Below are 25,145 nucleotides of genomic sequence, written 5' to 3'. Positions count from 1 at the left end.
TTTACAGATGAGGAAACAGGAACAGGTAGACTAAATCACCAGATTTAGTGGCCAGAGAGTAACCTTTGGATTGGATCTGAGTAGTCTGTCTCCAAAGCTCAGCATCGCAACCACTATACTGTATCCCCTCCCAGAGCTAACATTTATTTAGCATGAGTTATATGCTAGGCACTATACTAAAATTTCATGTGAATTATGTCAATCTTATTAACAGCCCTAAGAGATAGATAGAAGTATTCTGTGTTTTAAGGCAAGAAAACTGAGACTTAGAGAGGTTCAGTGACCTTCCTGTGATCTCAAAGCTCATAAATGGGGAGCCAAGGAATTGAACCCTAGTATGTACCATGACATAGACTATATCTGGTTTTTAAAATAGCTTTATTTTTTTTATGTGTATGTATTTTTGACAGAGACAGAGCATGAGCTCTGGAGGGGCAGAGAGAGAGGGAGACACAGAATCTGAAACAGGCTCCAGGCTCTGAGCTGTTAGCACAGAGCCCAATGCAGGGCTCGAACTCATCCTGAGATCATGACCTGAGCCGAAGTCGGACGGACGCTCAACCAACTGAGCCACCCAGGCACCCCTAAGATAGCTTTATTGAGATGTAATTCATATACCATACAATTCACTCATTTAAAGTGTACAATTCAGTGACTTGGTATATTACACATTACTAATCTTTTAAACTGATAAAATACGCCATTTTGACTAAGTGCACAACAATTCAATGGCATTAATTACATTCATAATTTCGTGTAACCATCACCACTGTCTATTTCCAAAACTTTTTCATAACCCCAGTGTGTCTGTAATCATTAATAACTCACTATTCTTCCCTATTCCTCATCCCCCGGTAAACTCTATCTACTTTCTGTCTCTGTGACCTTGCCTATTCTAAAAAACTCCTATGAATGTAATCATACAATATTTCCTTTTGTGTCTGGTTTAGTGCACTTAGCATGTTTTCACAGTTCATCCATGTTGTAACATGAATTAGAACTTTATTCCTTTTTATAATAGAATATTTTTTTATTATTTATATATATATATTTCATTTATCCATTCATCTGTTAGTTGACAGCTGAGTTGTTTCCACCTTTTGGGCTCTTGTGAATAATGCTGCAGTGAACACTGGCATAAAAATAACTGTTTTGAGTTCCTGTTTTCAATTCCTTTGGTTATATACCTAGGAGTGAAATTGCTGTGTCATATTGTAATTCTTTATTTAGCTTCTTGAGGAACCACCACACTTTTACAAAACAACTGCAGCATTTTACTTTCCCAACAGCAGTGTACAAGGGTTTAAAATTCTTCACATCCTCACCAACACTATCCATGTCTTTGATTTATAATCATTCCAGTAGGTGTAAAGGGGTTTTGGTTTGCATTTCCCTAATGCATTTTTTTTTTTAATTGAACTCTAGTTGACACACAGTGCTACTTTAGGTTCAGGCGTACAGCATAGTGATTAAATCAGTCTATACATCATGGTATCCTCATCACAAGTGTAGCTATCACCTGTCACTATACACTATTACTATGCCATTGACTATATTCTGTGTTGTACCTTTTATCCCCGTGACTTACTCATTCCATAACTTGAAGCATGTATCTCTACTCCCTTTCACTGATTTTGCCCATCTCCCCACTTCTCTCCCCTCTGGCAGCCATCAGTTAGTTCTATTCATGGGTCTGTTTCTGCTCTTTATTCATTTGTTTTGTTTTTTAGATTCCACATGTAAGTGAAATCATACGGTATTTGACTTGTTTAGTATAATACACTCTAGGTCCATTTATGTTGTTGCACATGGCAAGATTTCATACTGTTTATTGCTGAGTAATACTCCATTACACACACACATACACACACACACACACACACACACACACACACACACACACACCCCACATCTTACATCTTATTTATCCATTCATCTATCAATGGATACTTGGGTTGTTTCTATCTTGGTTATTGTAAATAATGCTGCAATAAACATAGGGGTGCATACATCTTTTTGAATTCATGTATTTGTTTTCTTTAGCTAAATACCCAATAATGGAATTATTGAATCATATAGTTCTAAATTTTTTGAGGAATCTCCATACTGGTTCCCACAGTGATTACACCAATTTACATTCCCACCCACACTGCACAAGGGTTCCTTTTTCTCCACACTTGTTATTTCTTGTCTTTTTGATTCTAGCCATTTTGATTGATGTAAGGTGATGATCTTATTGTGGTTTTGATATGCATTTCCCTGATGACTCTTGTGCATATTCTTAATAGCTAATTTGAACATTTTGAATAGGGGAAGATGATAATGCAAGATAAATTAGAGAAAGAAAGAAATGATGCTAAGAATGCTGTTGAAGAATATGTATATGATTTTAGAGACAAGCTGGGCACAGTCTATGAAAAATTCATCACTCAAGAAGTAAGTCTAAATTACATAATTTTTTATTAGAACTATTTGTTTGACAGTGTTAATACGAATTATGTAAACAAACATACCAAATGTGTTACTGTTGTCAATCCCCTTGTGCCACATTTAGGAATGATTCTTAGTTATGTCTCCTAATTGCAGAAGTATGGTGAAAAACATGTTAATGAATAAAAAGCCAGAGAAATCTGAAATTTAATCTTTTATACTTGAGAAATAGTCTGTCCTTCTTTGATAACTTCTAAGGAGAGCATTTTCAGTCAGTGTCTCTTCAATGTACAACTAGGACTTGAATAAACTGTCTACAATATTGGAAGATACAGAAAATTGGCTTTATGAAGAAGGAGAGGACCAACCTAAACAAATTTATGTGGATAAGCTTCAAGAACTAAAGGTAAATTTTTTAAAGTCCGTGTTAATTTTGAATAGAACATTGTTTTCCTAAAAATTGTGGTATAAAAGCACATTATCTATTTTTAATAAATACATTAGAAAATACTAAGGTATGTGTAAGAAGAAATGTTCTCTAATCTTAAAAGCAATTTTAGAGGTCAGTAATGCTATATGATAACTGAAATTAAATAATGTATAATCATATTTATTCAGACACTCAGATATAAATATGTAGCAGATGGCTGGAATGTGACCACTTTTACATTAGGCATTTTTTTCTGAAATGTTATTAAGAAGTGATTTGTGAACCTGATCCCTTCTTATCCATTGGAGGATACACCCTTTCTCTGCTTCTCCCCCCCTTCACTGTGCCGTGATTTTGAGGAGTATACGCTGCCCTTTTGTATTTTCACATTGCAACTGATGTGGACACCTGGCCAGTGAAGAAATTCCAGTTTCTTTCACAAAGAAATACGGAGATGTGGCAACCATGTCTCCTTTTTCTAGGTCAATGGTATGATTTTAAGAAACTGTCACTATTATTCCTTTCTTTCTGCTTGCCTACCCTACCCTGAAAAAAATACTTTTAAATTCAGATTACAAGGATTACAGGAATTTGTCTTTTCTTCTTAGTGTGCATCATAGCAGTACTTTAATGTTCATATGAATTGTCACGGGCTTTTATTGAAGTGCAGACTATGATTTGGTATATATGAGGTGGTGGGCCCATGATACTGCATTGCTAACAAGCTTCTAAGAGGTTCTGATGCTGCTGGTCCCTGAGCCATTCTGAGTAGCAAGGGAAATACATAGATGATATTGATAGGGTTCCTAGGATATGGGAAAAGGCAGCCCTTTAGGATTGGGTGAGCAGAGTATAAGAGAAGTTACTTAAAAGCAAAAGCAAGTATCTTGCAAAACAAGTATCTTGCAAAAGTTATATAAAGTTATAAAAGTATCTTTCCAGTAAACTACTTTCAAACAGAATAATTAGCAACCAGGAAAGCTGATCTTATAGCAAAACTAGGCTTTATCACATTTTAGCTTGGTGGTGGTGTTACTCCCCATCTTCCTAAAAGAATGTATGTATTTTGGGTAGTAGGAACAGCCAGACAGCTGAAGTCAGTAGAAATAACTAAAAAGCCCAGCAGCTCTCAAAAAGGATTATTTCACCCCAAATATATAAGTAACCATAGAAATGAATGTTGTACAAGTTTTCACAGGCCTTAGTATTGGGGGGGGGGGGTGGCTTTTAAAAGTTGGCAGTACTTGGTCCTTTTTCAGAAACATTTACAGTAAAATGTATGATGTGAATAGACTAAATGCAATATGTTGTCCTGGAACAGAAAATTATGAAATCCACTTAAAGTCTGGAGTTCAGTTAATGGTAATGTACCAGTGTTGGTCTCTTAGTTTTGACAACTGTATATACTGTGGTAATACAAGATATGTAAGATGTTAACATTAGAGGAAAGCAGTGAGAAGTACTTGATGCTCTATTATTTCCTTTGTAACTTCTCTGAAAATCTAAAATTATTCTAAAATAAGCTGATTTTTTTTTAAGTACATAAACTATCTACAAGAAAATAGGTATTCATTCTTCTAATGCATCCCCTTCCTCAAAATTCCGGAGGCTGTTTTAACATTCCGGGCACTTGGGGCAAGGGGCCAAAGGTTTGTTTTTTGGTTTTGTTTTTTTAAGTGCTATACTTCCAGATCCAGGATTTCCATCTAATTAACAAACATAAATAATATTCAAAAGATAATATTGAATATCTGGAAATACTAGTAATCATGTTGCTTACAGAGTTATAATAGAAGTATTTGCGACCTGTGTCAGATAAATTCTGCATGCGATAATGTCTTTATGGCTAATAGGTTTGGAAATTTTCAACACAACTTTGAAGGAATTAAAAGTGTTGCCTTTGGATTTGACAGGAATCAAGAAGTGGTAATCTTAATAAATGAAAGACATACATCATTAGGCATCCCTGTAGGATTGCATAAGGAAATAATCACTGGAATTTATTTTCATGTAAGGGAAATAGAGAAGGCATGTTTTGATCTGGCCAGCTTTCTTTCCTATTCATCATCATGTAAGGGTCCAATAAAACTTGTCTTCTGTTAAAAGTCATTTTCGGTTAATAACTTTTTCTTTCAAAAATTTTTCTTAATAGAAATATGGCCAGCCTATTCAGATGAGGTACATGGAACATGAAGAGAGACCAAAAGCTTTAAACGACTTGGGAAAAAAGATTCAACTTGTCATGAAAGTGATAGAAGCATACAGAAACAAGGTATTAAAGTCACAGGGCAAGCTGCTGCTGATGGCATGTGTTTTATAGTACATGGTAGGATGGGGTAATAAGTTCTCAGCCACAAAGCTGTAGCAGTCGTTACTGCCAAATTCCGGAGACCTTGTACTCTAAACTTACTATTTTTTTTTTAACATTTGTTTATTTTGAGAGAGAGAGAGTGGGGAGAGAGGGAGAGGAAATCCCAAGTAGGCTCCACGCTGTCAGTGCAGAGCCCTGTGTGGGGCTCAATCCCATGAACCATGAGATCATGACCTGAGCCGAAACCAAGAGTCAGATGCTCAACCAACTGAGCTACCCAGGCACCCCTATCTTTTTATTAGAAAATTACTGTAAAGGGTACTAATATATTTGAAATACATTGCAGTTATGCTGCTTTAATCTCTTTAAATTACCTAAAACCCACACTTCAATCCAGTGACTAAATCTATCATTTTCTTCTTAGAGATTTCATTATTGATACAGTGAAAGAGAATTTTTCTTGGAACTTTTTTTATTATAGGCCTCTTGGAGACTGGACAGTGCTAGACTTTATTTTGTTCTTTTGCTTTTGGTTGCTCTCTGTCTTCCAGTCTATGAGACATTTGTGATCTCCTGTACCCTTTATTCTTTTAGATGCACACCCAAATCTATATACCCTTAACCTGCCGACTATTTTTAAGCTTCAAATATTTAGTTACATCCAAAAGGAAATATCATTTATATAATAGTAAGATATGACAAAATTAGGCTTACCATTTTTTCCTCTAAACTTGAGGTTAGCAGGCTTTTTTTTAAATGAACAAATAGCGAATATATTAGGTTTTACAGGCTAACAGTTCAGATCTGCCATTGAAGTGCAAAAGCATCCATATACAGTACGTAACTGAATGGGTATGGCTGTGTTTCAAAATAACTTTATTTAAAAACGCAGGGAAAAAAAACGGCAAGTAACAGGTTAGATTTGGCCTGTAGGACAAGTTTGCTCGCCCTTACTTTGAATAAATATTCACTATAATTTCCCCAGTTTTTATCATGGGAGTTAAAACTGCATCAGTAAGCAGGAGAGGGTAGCACCAGATTCAGGCAGGTTATCTTAATAACTTATGTTTACCAAACAGTGAATTTTAAACACTTTTCATGGATTATCTTAATCTCACAAGGATATATCATAAGAAAACTGCAGTGCTTAAGCAATTTGTCAAGGATTACACTGGTAGTAAATGATGCAGTTAGGATTAAAACTTGAACAGTCTGAAGTTAACATACAAACTCCTATCACCTATGCTACTTTGTACTACACAACGTGTAAAAAGAGGTTGCTTGCTTTACAAAATAGATTTGTAAATTTTGTAACATAAGATTACAATCCAGCCAACCAGAAAGAAGAATCCAGGCACTGATTGCGAATGTGTCCACCACTGTCAGTGTCCAAAATGTCCATACACGTACAAAGAATAGAAGGATAATGGAAAGGTAAGACGGAAGCAGACAAAAACACCAAGAATATTTCAAATATGGCATTGGACATCCACATAACAATACATGGCCCCATGTTCCCCAGGCTTTAGCAGTCTTGAGTACGCAGGTTTAAGATACCAAAGCAAGACAAGACTTCACCTACATTCAGGGATTTTGAATTTTTCTTATGTGCTGTCTTCAGTTCAAGATGCTGGAACTACAAGCATCAAACAAAACACTGAACCTGTTTCTAATATGCTTTGGTAGGGAAAGGTGAACAGTAAATAAGTTATTTCAAAGGAGTCAGATACGGGGGCACCTGGGTGGCTCAGTCAGTTAAATGTCCGACTTCAGCTCAGGTTATGATCTTGCAGTCTGTGAGTTTGAGCCCGCATCGGGCTCAGTGCTGACAGCTGACGGCCTGGAGTGTACTTTAAATTCTGTGTGTGTGTGTCTCTCTCTCTGTCTCTCTCTGCTCACGCTCTATCTCTCTCAAAAATGAATAAAAAAAATTTTTTAAGTAGATAGGGATAAAGGACTATTGAAAAAGTAAGGAACCACCAAAGGTGGAGGAGATTTGTGAGAAGGGCAGACTAATAAGGTGATATACTGTTAGGAGAGAACTGAAGGAAGGGAGGGCTCAAGGTGTAAGATAACTGTAAGGGAAAAGTTGTAGAAAAAGGGAGAGCAAGTTACAAAACCTCAAGGGGAAAATGTGTTGAAGGAACAGCAAAGAGGCCAGTGTGGCTTAAAACAATGGGAATGGGATTAGAACCTAGTGCCTAGTAGGCTATCATAAAAGTTTGGCTTTGAGATATGAAACCATTGATTGGAGGTTTTTGTTTTTTTTTTTTTTTTTAATGTTTATTCATTTTTGAAAGAGAAAGCATGAAGAAGGGAGGGGCAAAGAGAAAAGGGTACAGAGGATCCAAAGCGGGCTCTGTGCTGACAGCAGAGAGCCTGATGCAGAGCCTTCAAATTCATGAACCATCAGATCATGACCTGAGCCAAATTTGAACATTCAACCAACTAAGCCACCCAGGTGCCCCCCATTGGAGGTTTTTGAACATACAAGTAACATGATTCATTTTTTAAAGGATGTAGAAACACTCATTTAGACATTATTAGAATAACACAAGGAATGATAGAGGCTTGAATCTTGCATATTGAAGGGGGAAAGTAGTAGATGTTTGCACATTGTAAGATTTCGTGATAGATTTTATGTAAATGTGACAGAGGAGTCAAAAATGACTCCAAGGATATGGCCTGGAAGGATGAAGTTGCCATTTACTGAGATGGGAAAACTGGGAGGAGTAGGTGGGGGTGTAATCAGGATTTTGAAACATAGGTGGTCATTTCATTCTTTATAAATGGAAATTCAGGTTGGAAGTTGGATATAGAGTTGGGAATTCAGGGAAGAGGCTCAGGCTAGGTATCTTTTTAAAACATGCATGTGAAGGGATGAATGGGAAGGAATATAAGATGTGATCCATGAAGTAGAAGGGAATTCAGAAAAATGTGGGGACCCAGAAATTGGGTCTTCTACAAGCAGAAGAAGAATACGTGATGAAGCTTTATAGTTGTAAAACACAACATCACCATTCTCCCAGTTCTTTGGCTTTGGAGTACTCTTTAATTCCCTTTCTCTTTATTTTCTATGTCCCATCTATAATCCATCAGGAGATCCTTTTTCTGTTGCATTGCCATTTCTTTCTCATGATTACCATCCTAAACCCTGACTTCTTAGATTACTTTCTGTATGTGGTAGCTGTAGTTGTGTTTTTCAGACAAAATTTTATTATGTACTTCTCTTTATCAAGAACTGTTGTTCTGTTATATACTGAGAATTTTCTGTCTAGCTTGCACTATGCCTTTATTCCCCTACTTCTCTTTATTCCCTAACAACTGAATTCCATGCAGCTTCTTTCTTGACTAAGTACTTTTCCCTTGAATATTCTGCACTAGTCATTTTTTGAAAAAACCTGACTTCTTCAGAAAGACTTTCCTTTTAAAAACCCACATTGATTTTTTTCTTTCTCCCAGTCTCTTCAGTTTTGTGTAATTTGTATGTGGCTTCTTCACATGGGTATGTGGGAGGTATACATTCAATAAGAGTCTAAATCTTTTAAACGGAAATTATTGTTGCTTATGGAAATATTTTCTATTAAGTAAAAGGCTTTTTTTTAATAGGATGAAAGATATGATCATTTAGATCCAGCTGAAGTGGAAAAAGTTGAAAAATATATCAGTGAAGCCATGAATTGGCTGAATAGTAAGATGAATGCACAGAACAAACTAAGTCTCACTCAAGATCCTGTGGTGAAAGTCTCCGAAATAGTTGCAAAGTCAAAGGTAAGTAACTATGAAACTTTCTTTTTAATGGGTTCAAGCCATTAAACATTTTTTTTCTTATTTTAGAGAGCACACACAAGCAGGGGAGAGGGGCAGAAGGAGAGAGAGAGAGAAACAATCTTAAGCAGGTTCCACACTTAGCACAGAGCCCAGTGTGGGCCTCGATCCCACATCCCTGGGGTGATGACCTGAGCCAAAATCAAGAGTCAGACGCTTAACCGACTGAGCCACTCAGGCACCCCAAGCCATTAAACAGTTTTATTGGGAGCCATACTTTAAGCAATAATCAGCTTGCAAAAGAACTTAGAAAAACAAATTTAAGGCTAAATTTTAATTTTGCAAAAAAAAAAAAAAAAGATTTCTAGGTGGGACATCTCTGTTCCTTGATTTAGTCAGATGAGGCTGTGTTTTTAAATTTTAAGTTTACTACACAGTGAAATAAAGCAATGTGACAACTTCTTACTGTTATATATGTCAGACTTTTCTAGACTGGATGAGACTTCTAAATCTCCATTATAAAACTTTGCAGTGTAGGTTTTTGACATCATTTGAAATCTGTAAAATTCTATGGTAAAATCTTATTTCTGAGATAAACTTTCCAGCCTAAAAAACATTACTAGTGAAAATATCAAAGATTATCATAGAAAAATATTGAGATGAACTTTACAATAAAACTAACATTTAAGTAGAAAAATGATTAAAGACGTCAGAGAAGCAATTGACAAAAGAAAACATACATCACTCATCCTACTAACTCTCCTTTACCCGTCTTTTCTTTTCACTGGTCATGGTTGTGTGTTTACATTCATAATCTTTGTCACAAGTTGTCAAGGGTGTGAAGAAACGGATGTTTTCCCTGAGCAGCTTGGTTGAATTTGTTTCATTCTTTTTGTATCAGTATATGTGTAGAAATTTAAAGGAAGTATACATACCTTTAACCCAGAAATCATAATTCTAGGAATTCATCCTAAATCGATCATTACACAAGTATAGGAAGATAACCTTCCTGGTAAATTAGCAGAAAGTTGAAAGACACAAATACCTGTAAGAAACTAGATAAATGGAAGCATCTGTACAACACTTTGCAACCATTACATGATTTTAGATATGAAGATGAGTACAATGTATATCTTTTAGATATAAAGATTTAGATATAAAGATTTTATATTTAGATATAAAGATGAGTACAACGTACTGAGTGAAAAATTACCTCGCTATATAAATTAGCACGTTCATAGATTTGTAGGTTTGTATATATGTGTGTGCGTGGACATGTATCTAGAAGGATGTTCCCCAAAATGTTAATGTTACTCTGTAGAAGATGAAATTCTGGTTGGTTTTTTTTTTATTCAGTGTGTTTTCAGGTTTTTTTTTTTTTTTTATTCAAATCAAAGTGTTTTCCTTTTGAGAAAGTTTTGCAACAAAGCTATAATAATTTACTCCTAATCAGATGAAATATAGAGTGTGATAAGAGCAGTTTGCCACTACAACATTCCCCCAGTGGGGTGCCTGGATGGCTCAGTCAGTTAAGCATCCAACTTGCGCTCACGTCATGATCTCACAGTTTGTGAGTTTGGGCCCCACGTTGGGCTCTGTGCTGACAGCTCAGAGCCTGGAGCCTGCTTCGGATTCTGTATCTCCCCCTCTCTCTGCTCCTCCCATGCTCATGCTCTGTCTCTCTCTGTCTCTCAATAATAAATAAACGTTTACAAAACAAAACATTCCCCCAAGATGTTAGTCCCTGTCTTTCCTTCCCTCTCCCAATCTCTGTGACACTGGTCTTGAAAGATTTTAATGGTCTTTTATTTCTGTGTTAAAAAGAAATAAGGGCAGAGAAAATAAATTGTATTTATTTTAAATTATTAAGTTGCATTTACATTCATGACTTATTTTCCTTCAACATAGTTCTATAATTCCACTTATTAAAGCTGTTTTTGTGTAAATATCAGTTTATGAAATAGGTGTTATTTGACAGAATTCTCATAACAGAGCATCAGGCATAATTTAAAGGAATAAATTAAAAATTATTTCTTCCTAAGTAAACTATATTTAAATTATGAAGAACCAGTTTTTAGGGACATTATATACAAAGAGTATTATTATTAAAGATTGAAGAGTTCTCTGTCAGCACTAACATGCACTAACCCAGAAGTAAATGCTTCATTGACGTATTTGAAGAAACTTGGTTATCTGAGCTAACATAAATTCAGGAATGTCACACTAATGTGGAATTTAGAACGTTAATAGTAACTTACTCTGTAGTAATTTTAATATAATCACTTCTCTTCATGTCTTTAGGAACTGGATAATTTTTGTAACCCCATCATTTACAAGCCCAAACCAAAAGTAGAGGTTGCTGAAGACAAAACAAAAGCTAACAGTGAACACAATGGACCAACGGATGGACAGAGTGGGACTGAAACTAAACCAGATATGACAAAAGACAGCTCCCAGCATCCTAAATCTTCTGGAGAGATGGAAGTGGACTAAGTCTTAATTTTACCTTCACATAATTCAGACAGTGCAAGCAATCACCAAGGTCCATTCTTCTTTTTACATGTGGTACACACAACATACGTTCAGTTCTTAACCACGTTTTGTCATTTGTTTTTTGGAGTAGTTTTGAAAAGTGTTTTATATTGAGTGCACTTCTGTTCATTTCCATTGCTGCTTATGTGAAGCTTTAGCTGAGAATAGATTTATAAGTCAGTTTAAGCTTTCCTAATATATGTTATATCAAATATGCGAGACTGATATATAGTTGGCAACAATCTACCTTATTTAAAGCTTCTACTTGGATAAACCTCAGCTCCTGTATTTAGGAGAGGATACTGTTTTGCACTATTGCAGAAGCATAGATTTAATTGCATCATCATTTTGAAAAACATTGAAATTGATGTGGTTTAAAGCCACCGAGGCACTGACTTTTTTCTAGTTATTGTAGTTATAATTTAAATATTAAAACAGATAATCTTATTGGTGTGCCATGAGAACTCCAAAGTGCTGTCATCACATAAATGAACTAAATCACATGTTGAAAGGGAAAACACACAATTTTTATGTTAAGGTGACACCAGCAGTTTGCATCTTTTATTAGTAATGTGGATTGATGTTTCCTCAAGAGTAATTCAGTGTCATTTTCACTTGAAACTTCTGATCTATTTGTCCTGAAGACCAGCTGCTGCTAACATAATACTAGCCTAAAGATGAGGCATTTTTGATGAAAATACCTTCATGTGAAGGGGCAAATGCTATTGACCGACTCAGATGTTCATGTGTGATGCTGATAGCCTTGTTTCAGTTTTAATAGTTGTTTTGTTTTTCTTAATTGACTTTGTTAATATCTGAACACAGGGTTGGGAGAAATGGCACAATGTACTGCATTATATACATTTATCACTGATTTACATAATGTTAAGAAATAGATAAACACTTAAGCGGTAATACTTGAAAAGAAGTACTTATACCGTAAGTCTTAGGAAATAATGCTTGTAATAAACTTAACTATGTTACACATATCAACAGGCATAGAATGTTACATAAGTGTAATATGATATGATGTGATTAAATTATAGTTCCTGCTGTTACATTACCTGTTCAGATCTTGGCTCCAGTTTTGGTGCTTCTTATATATATTATATGGGACAAGGGACTGTGAAATTATGATATTTTAAGACTTAATCAGTGCTTCATCACCAGACTTGTTCACGTTGTTCAGTTCTGTCCAGAGGCTTGAAACCATTTAAGTATGGGAGCAGTCTGAAATGACTTTTCAGACCTACGAGAGGCATAGACCATGCATGGCACTTGTGTTTCATGCCAATCAACTAGATTAATAACCTAAGTTAAAATTTTGAAAGGCTCACTTTTTCCCAAAGCTAAAACCTTTATATTAAGATGAATTAATAATGACTTTCTTACATAGTAAAAATTGAGAGTTTAATATCTTTAGGGATAGTCATTATTTCTCACAAATAGTTCTCTTAAGAGAGATTTTGTTTCTACAATGTAGTCTGCACTGAAAGGGGAGCATAGTGCATTTTGCAGGGATTTTTATTCATCCTTTTCGAGGGAGATGTCCCTTTTTTGCATTAAAAAAATCATATAGACCCAATATATTTCTAATGTCTTCTAGTCTTTAAACTTCTCCTTAATACTCTTAAAGTGAACTAATTATATCCACTAGTAATTAAATACTTTCTTTTTAAAGCATCAGTTGGTTTTCATTTATAGGTTGAATATATAGGTTCATTTCAGGAAGAGCATCAAAGTTATGAAGGAGTATTTCAACAGCACACATTAGGGAGTTCGTAGCTTTTTCTTGAGTTAACAAGAAAATCTCCACCCACTTCGTTAGGAGCTATATAACTCCAAAACTTGTGAACAAATGTGTAAATAACCCTTTCTGCATCTGAACTGTCTAATATATCTGACATCTTCCCTTCCTTCTTAAATCGGTTTATGTAGTTCTGTGTTTTAGATCTATAACATTCTAATTCTTACATTTATATAACACTTCACTTGATAAGTTAAATACATCCAAAGATAAGATGTATGCTTTCCTACTCATCCAACTTAAATGATATTTTCAAAAGCTGTTTAACCTTAGGATGTAGTTGTTTACTGAATATAAAGAAAAATATGTTCTCCTTAACAGTTTGGGGTAGAAGGTATGGCTCAGTTTAATCTGCATGGAAATATATGCAGTACTAGACAAAAAAATTTTTTTTCAAAATAAAAAGCCACTATTTTAGAAGTTATTTTAGAAAAGACATAGAAAATTAGAATGTCTTCCTATAATCAAATATGAACTAAGTATGTAGAAAATAGGATGATTAAAATACACTTTTACTCTATGAAAAAGTATAAATCACTTGGTTTCCAAATCCACCTCCTGATAGCCAATCATACTGTGATTATAAAAACAAAGATTGCTTAAATAACAAAGTTATTTAACACAAAGTTTGTGATGCTTTAATTCCTTTAGCAGTATACAGAATTCTTAAGTTTAAAACAACTAGAAACAGTACACCAAAGAATTGGGCTTTTGGAATAAACAGATAATAATCTCAGTTTAAAAGAGTGTAACTAATTAGATTTTTCCTAAGAAGAAATAAAGATTTCTTAGAGTTTCTTGGCCAATTTTCAGTATATTTATGATTACTTCCTAGATAGCTATATTAATGAACTTGGGGCTCAATTTTTATGTAATAAGTATGAAAACATTTTATCCAAATTAGGACATCTTGAACTGTTTTGAAAAATTATCAATACTTAAAGACAATGAGCATTCAAATACAGTGATCAAATTAGCTGACTTCAGTTTGAGCCAAAATAGAACCATTCCTCTGTATTCATGAATTTGAATTGTAATAAGCCTATAAACATTCTCATTAGGATTTTGTTTTGTTTTTAACAGGTGATATTTGGTAGTTAACAGTTGAAACCTTGGCATTGATCTTAAATATCATAGAAGTGATTCTTAAATGACAAGACAAATATAACTTCACCTTTCTCACCTTTTAGAATTTTACAACCAGAAAACTTCAATTCTAAATTAAATGTTATTTTGTGATTAGACTTAGGAAGTTTTAAGTAGAATTTGGCCTGTGATATCTGATTCTATAAAATTAATGATAAGCATTACTGATTGTATCAATATTTAAAATCTGATGGCACTGATTAAAGTTAGCCACTGATGACTTCAAATGTCATTGGTAGTGTGCTTAAAGTGTGATTCTAATATTATGCTCTTACTCTACAATCTTTCATAACTACCATTTAGCAAACTAATCTTTTAAAGCCATCAATTTCAGAAGACAGAACTTTTGATGATCAAAAAAGAAAAGCAGGTTTGAAATTTCCTTTTTTGTTAAGGTCTTACCATTTTAAAAGTTCCCAGGGAGCACATAATCTTTTCTTTCAGTAAAAAAGTAACAGAAATTAATGCAAAGACCAAAACTCTTAACCAAAACAAAAAACTTCAGCTATTTTGCTTCCTCATCTAATTTTAAATGTACTAATAAAATTTATGTTCTTCCATATACTCCTGTGTTTCCTAAAAAAAACCAGCTTTGGGTTTATACTACAGCCAGATGTCTTAAGTTTTTTTCTTGCTGAATTCATGGGTATTTGCTTCACACTTTAAATAAAAAGGCATCTGGAATTCTTAGAACGTTAAACTGAAGCTGCTTAGAAGAAGAAAACTTAACCTCTGTGGCACAGTGGTCAGTACCTGTTAGGTGGTAATGGCTCTTTCATCTTCCAGATCCCTAAGGCTACCTCTAGCATATTGTTAGAGTAAGTATTAAAAGAAAAAGCACATCTATTAAAACACATTATTAAAGGACTAGGAACTTTCAAATCAAAAAAGCTAATTGAATGATGAGCATTTTATTCAGTCTGTCAAGCAGGTCAAAATCCATAACCATAACAAAAATTAATAGTATAATCTTTGCTTTGGAATCTTTTACTGTCCTAAGTTATAGGATGATTATTAAGGAAGTATATAGATACCTAAAAATGACCCATCCTGTACAGAGATAAGGGAAATTCAGTATGTTTTATTTTTATAGTGTATAAACTATAAATGGAAATGATCTTTCTGGTGCATCTTGATCCATTTATTCTCTCATCCAATTCTAGGCTCTTGTATAATCCTATTTTTCTCCAGCACATTTTGGTTTTTTTATTTTAGACGATTTTTTAGGTCTTTCATTTTGTGTATTTTTAAATAGTTTCACAGCTATCCTATCCCTTTGATAGCTAATTTTATTGCCTTTGTTGCCTTCTAAACACCAAATCTTATTACTGTGAAGAATTTTTTGACTCTTATAAATTCATACCTGAAAAGCCGTGTTGTAAGTTTCCTCATGTAGTATCTCTAAAATTTAATAATGGCTTCTAGAGTTTTCGTATTTTGGCCTTAGAATACTTTTAAGTAGTTCTGGACCAAAAGAGGTCAGTTTTGTGAATTATCATATATGAAGAAACCCAACATTCCTTATTTTTAATACAGATACCAGTGTGACAAAATAAGGGTCAGAAATTCAAAATTGTTAAAGGGTTAGCCACCTTCCATTGTTTGTTCTTTCTGATTTACATACATGTTCTGTGCATCTTCCTGTTTTGTTTTGTTTTTAGAATTTCCTAAATTTTGTGCTTCTAAGACCTTGAGTCAAAATGCTCTTGAAATCATATGGACCCATCCAGAATAAGGTGTTAAAATGTCATTAGAAGGTAGGGAAATCTAGGAAATGCTTTAAAGTGTTGTATTATTTTCCCTGAAATAAAATTTTATGGCTTAATGTCTTGGAAGCAGACTCACATTAAAAGTGGTTACCTTTTATACTTGGTAAGATGAAGCCATTGTTTAATTCTACAGTATATAAAGCAGTTTTTTAATGAAACTATCAAATTGTTTTAGTTCTAATATGGCATCCAAGTCATTTTTTCTTCAACCATTATTAAAATAATTTCTATTGTGACTCTGACTCTAGTCATTAGTGTAAAAGAATTTCTGGTGGTTTAGTTCCTATTAGCTAAAAATTTTGTTTTTAAGAAAACTACATTTCGTAATTTCCAAGTTTGTTTTCAATACAAAGAGTAACCAGTGCAATGCAGAAAATCATAACCAAGTGTGATGTGACTATAAAAATAATCAACTGATTTTTGCATGTAATAGACCCTCAGCTTCAACAAGCTGACATGAGAATGGTTTGTGATGTTACACTGATAACATTCTAGGAATATAAATTTGGCATACAATTTTGGTTCACAAACATCCATAATAATGTTACATATGGCAGGATCAAAGTATATCAAATACTTTCTGTGTACGTAAATTGGCATCTTCATACTAGTGAACAAATAGTAATTGATAATAAATGCAATTCATTTTTGGATGACAGTGCACCTTGTCAAGTCATGTAATTATAATAAGTCTATACCTACTTGTTCCTTGAACTATGTGTTTTGCACACCTGAGGTTTAATTGTCACATATTGAACTTAACTGACTTGATGGTGGTTTGTGGACAAGTCATTAGAGACATTTAAAAAAATTTACTTAATAAGGGAGGGTCTTTAAATGAGCAAATTTTTCAAACCTTCAGGTGCTATTTATTGATTTTGTAAACAAATAGTTTGTTAATGTTGGATGTGTTGTCAGAATAATTGAGCTTTATACTGGAAGAGAAAACAGGAATAAGTCAATATGATGACCTTAGAAATTTTCAGTAGGCATAGAGGAGCTCTATGCCCCAGTGAGTCTCATAAAGCTCCTCTGTTTGAGAATTGCTATTCCTGACGAAAATGTGTCAAGTCGTTTAGGGTGTTAGGGTAAGAAAATGATTGAGGTCCCCTGGTCTAGAGTATTTGGTGCTTAATCTTCTAGGGATAGAACAGCTTAAAAGCATTCAAAGGCTAATGGACCCTCTGTCCAGAAAAATATTTATATTTCAAACACTTTATAAACTAAGCTTCAATGCAAATAAATACTTGTTAAGTCTAGAAGGCTTAACAATCGGCATTCATTCCTATTCATCTTATCCTGAATTTGGGAGAACTGGATAGGATTTAGGTTTGTTTTGTTTTGGGGTTTTGTTTTTTGGTTTGGGTTTTTTTGTTGTTGTTTGTTTTGTTTTTTTGGTAAAACCAAAGTCACTAGTAATTAAACAGAAAAGACTTAGCCTTCCAGAGGTGAAGAAGGAATGTTTGTTGATTGTAAGTACCTCTCATTTTTATCCTTTACAATTCTCCCTTTTTAAATGTAAAAAAAAAAATGTTCAAGATGGTTCACAGAACCTGCAAATGCCAGAAGGCAGTCTGAACCAGTTGTGTCCAGCAGCATTGACAAATGACTACATTTGGTTTCCTATTTAAGTTCACTGTGGTGGTAAAGCAGTGTAAACCTGAAAGGACTGGTGTACTGGTTTTAGAGATAAAAAGGATTAGGTTAAATTAAAAGTAAATAAGTAGGAAGGCAGCAATTTGTAGTTAATAAAATGAACCCCACTGAAGGCAAAGAGAAGCAAAAAACAAATCACACAAAATAACAGAAATCCAAATGTCACTAGTTACAGTAAACTTGGCCAGTTTAAAAACTATGTGGTTTTTACACTTCTTAATAATAATGTAATAGTTTAAATTGATGGAATAAGAAAATGCCAATCAAATGAAACTATAAATCAAATTGACTTTAAGGTAAAAAAAATAAATACTGAGATACAAGTGAGCTTCAATAATGACAAATAGAGCAATTCACCAGGAATAAAAAATTCTGAAACAATAAGAAATATATAAAGCAAGTGACAGTACAAAGAGAAATTTGCACCCAAGGTAACAGTGATAACTGGTAGTAAGCAGCTAAGTATATAAAAGAATAGAATTTTAAAAGGCAGATCTGATAGTTTATGTAAATAAACTATCACTCAACTGTTAGGTAAAACCTCAGTATACATGGGGTGTTTATAATAATAATTATCAGTAAACCACAGCAAATTCAATAAACACCTAAGACCATCATACAGATTTTCAAAGTGCAATGTGACTAGAAGTAACCTATGAAGATAGCCCAAGAGAATTTCTTACACCCATATACTTGAATTGAAAAAATTAATTTTTAGAAATGTTGAGGCATGTTAAAAATTAGAATGTACTTCTAATTGGAATGATAATACAAACCTGTTATATATGTTTAAAATATTTTTTATATTTTATCTTAAATTGCAAATATACCTCTTAAAGATCCCTTTTGGATCTATTTTTCTTCCTGCAATGTACAAGAATGCACCTAAGTGTTCAGCAATCTTTTAATAAATGAAAGCTGCCTATAAAGACTTGGTTACGTGCAACTGGAGTGCTATTTTAGAAATTTAAATGCTTTGATGCCTGTATTGAAAATGGAGATTAGAGACTTAAATGACCTAATCATCCTAGTAAAGAAGTAGAAAGACAATAGCAAAATAAACTTAAAGAAATTAGAAAAGAAAATAAGAGGAGAAATTAATAGCAAATGAAATAATCAACAAAATCAAAACCTCTGTCTCCAAGTAGAAAAAAATAGACCAGCCTCTAACACAATTGAGGAAAACACATCATTAAATCAATTTTGAGTTGAAAATCTACCCATGAAAGATATACCAAGTCCAGAATGTTTTACAAATCTCCTACAAATAAGTCCCTTGAAACTTCAGAAATTAAGAAAACCCCCTAACTGCTCTTATAAAGCCAGTCTCACAGCGTACTCTCTATATATACCACACCAGAAAAGGAAAGGACGATATGGGAACAAAATTACTCTTCCAAACCCACTCATGAAGATAAATGCAACAAATAACAAATTTTCTAAAATACTAGCAAACTGAATTTATAAAGGTTAAAAATATACTAACAGATTTGTTTTATCCTAAGGATGCAAGAGTAGTTTAATGTTAGGAAATATCATTCACCACATTAACAGATGAAAAAAGAAAAAAAAATTTAACAGATGCTAAGAGTATATTTCATTGCTCATTTATGATTTTAAAAAATAATCTTATACTATTTAGTCCAAGCCACCATTATCCTTCATCTACATTATTATAGTAATGTACTAACAGGTCTTCCTGACATTTATTTCCAATGCAACTCAAATTTATCCTTTTAAAACTTAGATCATGGGTCACTCTTCTGATTAGAACATTCCTTAGATCTCCACAGCATTCAATAAAACCCAAAGTCTTTACCATATCCTGAAAATCCCTACATGATCTGTACCATTAACTTTTACCTCATATTTTACTGCTTTCCTCCTTGATCACAAAGTTCCAACCCAATGTCACCTTCTGTTTTAAGAGCAGTGTAAAACTGTTGAAAGATAAAGAGAAAATCTTAGAAGTCAGAGAACTGAAATCTTCGTCAGACAACAAAGACCATTACACCTCTAAGGAGCAACAAGACTAGTCGACTGACTTTCCAATGGAAATGATGGAATCTAGAAGACAAAGGACTGAAATATTCACTATTGACTTAGTAAAGTGAAACAAAAATCTACCAACATAGGATTCTATACCGAGTGAAAATATCCTTCAAAATGAAGACAAATATTCTTTAATAAAAAACTAATTTTAGCAAATCTTCACCAAAAGTAATACTAATAGAGAATTCTTCACATGGAAGAAAAATGCAAGGAAAAGCACCAGAAAACATAAATGTGTGGGTAAATCTAAATATTAAATGTACGAACAAACACTGTCTTGGGGTGCCTGGCTAGCTCAGTCAGTAAAGCATGTGACTCTTGATCTTGGGGTCATGAATTCAAGCCCCACACTGGGCACGGAGATTACTTAAAAAAAAAAAAAAAGAAAGTATCTTGACCACAATATAAGAGATAGAATGCATGACAACAAGGAATTAGTACTCTTAAAAAACACCTAACCAAAACCAGCCTCTGAGTTTTGCAAATTTTGTCTCAGATGCTCTTCTTTCTTAGCAACACAAATGAAATGCAACTGAAATAATTTATATCAGACAGCTATTATGTGAACTCACAGGTACACACAAGTGTGTATGTGTGTGTGTGTGTGTGTGTGTGTGTGTATATATATATAATCTGTTATAATTCAATGCTTTTTCTAAATGTTACTGTTGTGATGCTATCTCCTATAGGTACATTTTAAAAAATCAGGTTTCTAAATTTTTAAAAAAGTATTTTTATGTTTATTTTAGAGAGAGAGTGTGTGTGAGCAGGGGCAGGAGCAGAATAAAGAGACACAGAATCTGAAGCAGGTTCCAGGCTCTGAGCTGTCAGCATAGAGCCCGACACAGGGCTTGAACCCACGAACCGTGAGCTGAAGTCGGATGCTTAACTGACTGAGCTACCCAGGCACCCCCAGGTTTATAAATTTCTAAGATTTTATAACTTCAATTTGTTGTGGCATTATATACATCCTTCTTTATGCCTGTTACTCCTTTTAACATTAAATTGCACAGGAGTCTGGTTCCAGGCCAAAACCTGATCCTTCAGGTTCAACAACACAAGGACACAGATTTTACCAAGCTGGCCTCACAGGGGAAAACTGCCCTCTTCACAACAGACTAGGTACATGGTTAGTGTATTGCAGTCTCTGGAGGGGGTTGCAATCAAGGACTCAGACTGTCATTCCAACCCTGAGTCAACAATGCTGATATGTAATTTATCATTCCTAGCCCACCTGCCTCCATTCAGAGGCCTCCATACAGTGGAGACTCCACGAAGACTTCCTTATGACAGGACCTTGACTAAGATATTTTTCCCCTCTGACCTCAGTAGTATTTTACTCCTAGCCATTACCCCTTTCCTTCTGTCAAGTTCCAAGTCCATAAAATGGTAGGAGTGTTTTATTCAGCTCTTCAGTAAGACATCTTCCACTGCCAGCAATGCCTATCATCTGACTGACCCATGCCTGGTGCCATTCTGCAATGAAAAATGGAACATTGAGGAGCTACCATTTTTCTTTGCTTTTTGCCTACAGTAGCACAGGAAGTGAATAAAGCCTTCGTTATTACTTTCAGTTTGGCTTACTGTCCTATTTGACCACACAGATACTTGACAGTTTGACAGATAATTCTTCAATTTCCTCTTTTTTGATTTTCACTGGTCTAGTAGTATTTAAACTTAAAAAAAAAAAAAAGTTATATACATTCCGGACCAAAAAAAAAAGGCGGGGGGGGGGGGCAAAGGGGAAGGGCAAATCAGGCTTACCAAATTGGCAAATAAAAGAAAAAAAAATGGAACATTCCCAGAATCCTCAGCAACTTTCACCAATATGCCTGCCATTCACCAGAACTTAACCTGAAAGCTACCCCTATCAGCTTGGTAGTCTAGGAAGCTTAAGTTTTTTGACTTGCACTTTGCTATCTCCAACAAAATTGGAATTCTGTTAATAAGGGTGTATATGGCATGGGCAAAATTAGACACAGTAAGGACACAGAGGAACACCACAGTTGAATTATTCTCTCAAACAATTTACATTTATTTTCATATGTCTATGAAATGTTTACAGATATTGATCATATATATGGCCAACAGAGGAAAAGTTTTGAAAACATCCTCTAATCATAAGCCAATAATCTCATACATTTACAAATTAAGAATGAAAGAATAGGGACGCCTGGGGGGCTCAGTTGGTTGTGCATCTGACTCTTGATTTTGACTCAGATCATGATCTCACAGCTCATGGGATCAAGCCCTGCGTGGGCCTCTGTGCCATCAGCACAGAGCTGCTTGGGATTTTTCTCTCTCTGCCCCTCCCCTGGTCACACTCTCTCTCTCTCTCAAAATAAACTTTAAAAAAAAGTGAAAGAATAGATGGACGTATCATAGAGAAAAATAAATAGAGAATTACTATCTGAAAACCAACAAAAAGGAAAATATATCGTACCAACAGGGTAAATGAAAATTGTCCTAATGAAAATAAATGTATAGCTGTATTTGAAAAACCTTAGTTTTCCCTCCTATGTCTTCTTTCCTACACATTTCCTTTCATTATACTACTATCACAACACTTCAGACACCAGATATGTGTTGCAGCAATTCTCTGCAACACCAGCCAGGTGTCCTACAATTTAACTCTATTTAATAGCCTTAAATAATTTTGTTTTTAGAAAGTACAAGATGAAGAAAGGCATAAGTACTCATCTAATGAATATGATTCAATTTAATTCTAACACTATCCACCTGGAGATAACATCAGATCCCAAAGATTAAGGGTTCAGTCTCACAAGACTACCCCCTTTCAGATGTCAATCATAAGTAGTACATCCTCAGATTATCCACAACTTCTGTGCACTTGGCTACAAATCAGAAATTCCCATAACCCCTCCTTGGGTTCAATTAATGTGTTAGAACTCACAGAACTCTGGGATTAACACCTACCAATTTATTAAAAGTATATGATAAAGGATACAGATAAATAGCCAGATACATACATAGGCAAGCATAAGAGCTTCTGTTCCCATTGAGTTGGGGTATATCACGCTCCTGGTGTGGATGTGTTCACCAACCTGACAGCTCTCTGAACCCCCACTACTAGGATTTTATGAAGGCTTCCTCACTTGGGCATGATCAATTATTAATTCCATTCCAGCCTCTCTCCCCTCTCTGGAGGCTGACGGAATGGGACTCAGAATACCAAGCTTCTAATCATGGCATGGTCTTTCTAGTCACCAGCTGCCATCCAGGAGCCCACCTAGAGTGACCTCAACAGAAAAATGATGCTCCTAGTGCTCTTATCACCTAGGAATTTACAAGGGTCTTAGGAGCCCTGTGTCAGAGGTGGAGTCAAAAACCAAATATTAGGACAAAAGATGCTCTTATAACTTGGGAAATTACAAGAGTTTTAGGTTCCTCTGTGCCAGGAACCAGGGGCAGAAACCAATATATATATTTCTATTATAGCCTTAAATAATTTTGTTTTTAGAGAGTACAGGATGAAGAAAGGAATAAGTACTCATCTAATTAAATATTAGAAAAAACAAATCAGAAAGACATGATTAGTCAGAAAGACTACCTTGCAAAGCTAAATATAAAAGATAAAGCTACATATAAAACATAAAGACTAATAAAATATCTTCTTTGGCAGACAAAATAAGGAATAAGAAAGGAAAATAAGTACAGATACAAAGGAGATTTTAAAAGACAAACTGTTCTCTGATAGAAAGTTTGGAAACCAAAAGAAAAGAAGCTCCTGGCAAAACATGAACTGCCAACATTGACCAAAAGGCAATGGAAATTTCAAGGTACAAGACACTATACAAGAAAATGTGTAACTAAAATCCTCTACTGATTAGCAATCTATATAAAATAAAGAAATTATATAGAAAGGAAATTAGCAATTTCCTAGCAATGAACTATTTGAAAAAAATTTTTGCAATAGCCTCAAAAACAATAAAATACATAGGAATAAATTTAGCTAAGGAGGTGAAATTTCCACACACTGAAAACTTTAAGACTTTGATGAAAAAAAATTGAAGACACAAATAAATGTTTATGGACTGGAATAATTAACTTAGTTAAAATGTCCAGACTACCCAAGGCAATCTACAGATTCAATGCCTTTTCTATTAAAATTCTACACTTACTTTCTTTCACAGAAATTTAGAAAAAACAATCCAAAAATTCATATGGAACCAAAAAAGACCTAGAATAGCCAAAGAAATTCTGAGAAACAAAAAGGCTGAAGGTGTTGCACTTCCTAATTTCAAACTATATTACAATAAGTCCCAGGGATGCAATGTACAGCATGGTAACTATAGTTAACAATACTGTATTGTATATTTGAAAGTCACTAAGAGAGATCTTAAAACTTCCATCACAAGAAAAAAAATAAGTATCTGTGGTTATGAATGTTAATTAATCTTATTGTGATCATTTTGCAATATACACATAAATAATTATGTGGTAATACCTTGGATTAATGTTACATGTCAATTATATCACAGATGGAAAAAACCTATATTACAAAGTTACAATAACCGAAACAGCATGGTACTGGCATAAAAACAGTCACATAGACCAATGGAACAGAATTGAGAGCACAAAATAAACCCACATATATACAGTCAACTAATATTTGACAATGATCTAAGAATATACAATGTGACAAGGATAGTCTCTTCAATAAATGGTGTTGGGAAAACTCTAAAATCACATGCAATAGTATGAAATTGGGCCCCTGTCTTTCACCACTCACAAAAATTTTAAATGTATTAAAGACTTAAATGTGAGACTTGAAACTGTAAACTTTTAGAAGAAAATGTGAGAGTTGAAAGTGTAAACCTAGGAAAAAATCTCACCATTGGTTTTGGCAATAAGATTTCTAATATTACACTAAAAGCACTAGCAACAAAAGCAAAAATATGCAAGTAGTACTACATCTATCCGAAAAGCTTCTGCACAGCAAAAAAAAAAAAAGAAAGAAAGAAAGAAAGGAAAGAAAGAAGAAAGAAAATAAAGAAAAAAGAAAAGGCAACCTATGACTAGAAAATATTTGCAAACTATATATCTGATAAGGGGTTAATATCCAAAATATAAAAGAAACTCGTACATCGCAATACCAAAATACTACTACCACTAATAACAACAATTCAAATTGACAAAACACCTGAATAGACTTTTTTTCAAAGAAGGCCTACAAATGACCAACAGGTGTATGAAAAGGTGCTCAACATCACTAATCAGAGA

The 25,145-nt window shown here is 34.2% G+C and overlaps 1 protein-coding gene and 1 long non-coding RNA gene across 6 annotated transcripts in view; one reads left to right on the top strand and one right to left on the bottom strand.

Annotated features, from left to right (window-relative positions):
* The window catches only part of HSPA4L (heat shock protein family A (Hsp70) member 4 like), a 54,066-nt gene extending 37,637 nt beyond the window's left edge, over positions 1 to 16,429 (top strand). For both annotated transcript variants that reach the window (XM_045467957.1, XM_045467964.1), the window contains exons 16-20: positions 2,311 to 2,436; positions 2,729 to 2,836; positions 5,013 to 5,132; positions 8,781 to 8,942; positions 11,241 to 16,429. In XM_045467957.1, coding sequence (XP_045323913.1) covers positions 2,311 to 2,436; positions 2,729 to 2,836; positions 5,013 to 5,132; positions 8,781 to 8,942; positions 11,241 to 11,432 — 708 coding nt within the window. In that variant the 3' untranslated portion in view covers positions 11,433 to 16,429. The remainder of the gene's footprint in view (positions 1 to 2,310; positions 2,437 to 2,728; positions 2,837 to 5,012; positions 5,133 to 8,780; positions 8,943 to 11,240) is intronic.
* LOC123592687 overlaps positions 1 to 25,145 on the bottom strand; it is a 71,414-nt gene that overhangs the window by 9,334 nt on the left and 36,935 nt on the right. The window lies entirely within an intron of this gene.

This window comes from Leopardus geoffroyi, chromosome B1 (assembly GCF_018350155.1).
Source record: "Leopardus geoffroyi isolate Oge1 chromosome B1, O.geoffroyi_Oge1_pat1.0, whole genome shotgun sequence".
Taxonomy (NCBI): Eukaryota; Metazoa; Chordata; class Mammalia; order Carnivora; family Felidae; genus Leopardus; species Leopardus geoffroyi.
Note: the sequence above shows the minus strand (reverse complement) of the source record. Positions and strands in the feature narration are given on the sequence as shown.